At 49.2% G+C, this 3,607-nt stretch overlaps 1 protein-coding gene across 1 annotated transcript; it reads left to right on the top strand.

The window, feature by feature from the left end:
* The first annotated feature begins 1,504 nt into the window (after positions 1 to 1,504).
* On the top strand, positions 1,505 to 3,370 carry LOC147683669 (uncharacterized). Its single transcript, XM_086942562.1, has one exon. The coding sequence runs from the start codon at positions 1,505 to 1,507 to the stop codon at positions 3,368 to 3,370; it is 1,866 nt and encodes a 621-aa protein (XP_086798688.1).
* The last annotated feature ends 237 nt before the right edge of the window (positions 3,371 to 3,607 follow it).

Below are 3,607 nucleotides of genomic sequence, written 5' to 3'. Positions count from 1 at the left end.
TTATTGTTAGCCGCTCTTTTCTTAGAGTTGCGAATTATTTGGCTAGGGTATTTCTTCTCCCTTAGATCTCATGATAATGCTTTCACATGTTCCTCGTATTGTTCCAATTCTGTGCAGTTATGTCTTATACGTAAAAACTTCCCAAACATTAAGTTTTCACGAAGAGCTCGTGAATGGTAACTCTGAAATGACAGAAGGGAATTACACGCAGTGGGCTTTCTATACAGTTCTGTTATCAGTTCTCCATTTCTCGGTTTGATCCGCAAATCCAGAAACGGGAGACTAGTTCTGGAAAATTCTAGGGTAAACCTCAAAAAGTCATCTTGATTATTTAGCCATTCGTGGAACATTTTAAAAGTCTCTTCATCACCTCTCCAGATGACAAAAAGGTCATCTATGTACCTTTTCCAGGTACGTAGATGATTGAAGAACGGAGGGCCTGATGTCAATATCGTCTCTTGTTCCACTTTATGGACATATAAATTGGCCAAGCTGGGAGCACACATACTTCCCATACATCCTTTTTTAGGGTTTGGCCCCATCAATCAAAGGGGAAGAAGAAGGGCACTGTGACGGGGTGGCGGGTCAGCAGGGTGCGAGTAAGAGTGAGGAACCTGTTTTACGTGACTGGTGGTCAGCTGTACCTCTCTCACCTTTTTCCCTCCAGCAACATTCACCTCTGCTTGGGGAGGACTGGACCAACCTTGAATCTGTGGACCCTTGGGAATGCGAGGTAGAAACTGGACAGCGTCCCTTTGAGTCCGAGTACGTGGAAGACGACACTCCGCCCACTTTGAACGTGGACACGTTAAAAGAAGGAGGATCCCGGAAGACGCCGGAATACTTTCCCCCGGAGGACGAGAGTGGTGTGGAGTGGAGATCGAGCACGGAGCAGAGCACGAGTGGACGAGTGGAAGACAACAAGCCAGGAGGCCAACGTCCCCCCGAAGCGCCCCGCCACGCTCCCGCGGGAGGAGCGTGGCTTTCCAAGGTACGGGGCAAAGTTGCGGGGTGGGCGGGTTGGAGTGGTTAGACCACTGTGTACATACCGCCTAGTCGTTCCCCTGAAATCCTTCCCTCACGAGCACTTCTACCGTTCGTTTACTTAAAATCATCACCAGGTTTCCCTCACCCCCGGCCCCTGTGTGGAGCGTCTTGAACGTCTCCCTAATATAGTCTCTTTGTTTCCTTTCCTTTTTGGTGGCACTCTCCCGGACTTCGCCTGGAGACCGGCGTTGACGACTTCACTCTGGCTGCAACACCACCCGCACAACGCCGAAACACCCTGGAGCTACCCGGTTTTCCACGAGGCGTCAGAACGGAGCCCGACGAGATTGCCCGAATAAGACTGACCAGTCGTAGAAAGAAAGCTTACTTGAAAATAAAACCCTCTCTAAAAGCACTTTTCAAGCCTTCTGATTCCGTTACTGACCCGGTAAACCCCACCCCAGTACAAGTGGTGTCAGAAGTGGGATTGTCAACTGAGTCCGTCTGTAATCCCGAGATGGACGCCCTTATCCAACATTTAATCAAAGGACAAGAAAAACTGGAGTGGGCCGTAGAGAGACAGTTGACGGCCGCGCAGGCTGACAGAGACCTGTTTAAAAACACCGTCATAGCTCAACTGGAGTGTATGCAGAAGAACGTAACGACTCCTACGGGTGTAGTGCATGTAGAGAGCAGAAGCCATACACCTAGTCCTTCAGGAATCGCCCTACAGAAATATGTCCATGGCGAAGACCCGGATGCATTTCTTATGAACTTTGAAAGGGCTGCTAGAGCCCTAGGTTGGCCAGAAGAAAAATGGCAGTTTTTTCTTGCTCCCTTGTTAACCGGAGAGGCCCAGTTCGCATACCAGGTAGCCAACCCTGCAGGAAGCGCTCCCTATGCTCTTATTAAAAATTTGATCCTGGACCATTTAGGGCTAGACCCTGAAGCGTACCGGGTGCGGTTTCGAAAGGAGAAGGGTGTTGCCGGCGAGAACCCTAACACGTTGTTCTTCCGACTAAAAATGATGGCCGACAAGTGGCTGAAGCCGGAGACCAGCACAAAGGAAGACATACTAGCAAAGATCTATTTGGAGCAGTTTATGGAGGCCCTCCCATATGGGTCGCAGAGGTGGTTGAGACAACATTCCGGCCTGACCGTAGAACAGGCTATTGAAATGGCTGCCAATTACGCCAGAGCCCAACCCCGTGGAACTGGCTGGGAAAACGAAAGACATTCTAAAAAAGCGCCACCTCCAAAGATGGAAAAGAAAAGCAAACCGACAATGGACTCAGTTAGGCCCAGACCGTTGAGAATGGAGTCTCCTATGACGCGCAGACCGCAATGCTTTGAGTGTGGCGAATGGGGCCACATTGCCCGACTGTGCCCTCGAAAACATCAGACGGAGGAACCCATGGAAGTAGGCTATCTTCCGAAAACGGTTCTGTACTCCGCCGAGATGGGAACATCATTTTATGTGAGTATAACCATTAATGACAATGAGGTGAGGGCTCTGTTGGATTCTGGCTGTAGACAGTCTGTGGTACAAGAATGCCTGATGCACCCCAAACAGTACCTCCCCAACACACTAGTACATATTCGATGTGTCCATGGAGATGTCAAGCCGAACCCCTTAGCACAAGTTGTCATACGGCCAAAAGACAAACCTGCCTGTTTGGTGAAAGTGGGGGTTGTGGACTCTCTGCCCGAAGATGTAATGTTCGAGGTAGACAATCCTGAGTTCCTCGCCCTGTTTCAAAAGAGGTTGAGCCTTCGGTGTCCAACGCCGGGGGACCCTAAACCAGCTCTCCTAATGCCTGATCCTTGGATTATGGATCGTAATTTCAAATTTGCACAATCCGAAGATAGAACACTGTACAATGCATGGGAAGCTGCACACACTGCACAGGATAACCCGGACACTCCATTTCCACGATTTGTCATACGAAAAGACCTCTTATATCGTGAAGCAGAAGAGGGGAGTACACCACAACTTCTGGTACCGGTATCTTTTAGGGAACAAGTGTTGTATTTCGCCCATGCACATTTAACAGCAGGACACGCCGGTAAGGAAAAGACCACGGAGAGCATCCTACGGCATTTCTACTGGCCAGGTATTTATAAAGATGTGCAGGAATATTGCAGGAAATGTGACATTTGTCAAAGACGAAACACGCACAGACCCCCAGCTGCACCTTTACAGCCCATGCCCATTGTGGGAGTGCCTTTTGAAAGGGTAGGGATGGACTTGATCAGGCCACTACCCAAGTCTTCGAGGGGACATCAGTACGCTTTGGTACTAGTAGATTACGCCACCAGGTTTATAGAGGCATTTCCTTTACGTGCACCTAACACAGCTAATGTCTCAGAGAAATTGGTGTAGCTCTTCCCCCGTGTTGGATTTCCAAAAGAGATCCTTACAGATCAAGGAACTCCCTTTACATCCCGCTTGATGAGGGAAGTGTGCAAATCCTTCAGTATACGGCACATAAAAACATCGGTTTATCACCCTCAAACCGATGGCCTAGTGGAGCGCTACAATCAGTCTCTGAAGTCTACCTTGAAGAAAATGCTGTCTACGGAAGGGACTACATGGGATCGACTACTTCCTTTGGCACTA

Source organism: Lissotriton vulgaris, chromosome 11, assembly GCF_964263255.1.
Source record: "Lissotriton vulgaris chromosome 11, aLisVul1.2, whole genome shotgun sequence".
NCBI lineage: Eukaryota > Metazoa > Chordata > Amphibia > Caudata > Salamandridae > Lissotriton > Lissotriton vulgaris.
This window is presented reverse-complemented; position numbering and strand designations above follow the sequence as displayed.

What these genes read in the sequence shown, in the direction of transcription:
- LOC147683669 (XM_086942562.1), top strand. Translation starts at nt 1,505, where the DNA reads ATGGACGCCCTTATCCAACATTTAATCAAAGGACAAGAAAAACTGGAG.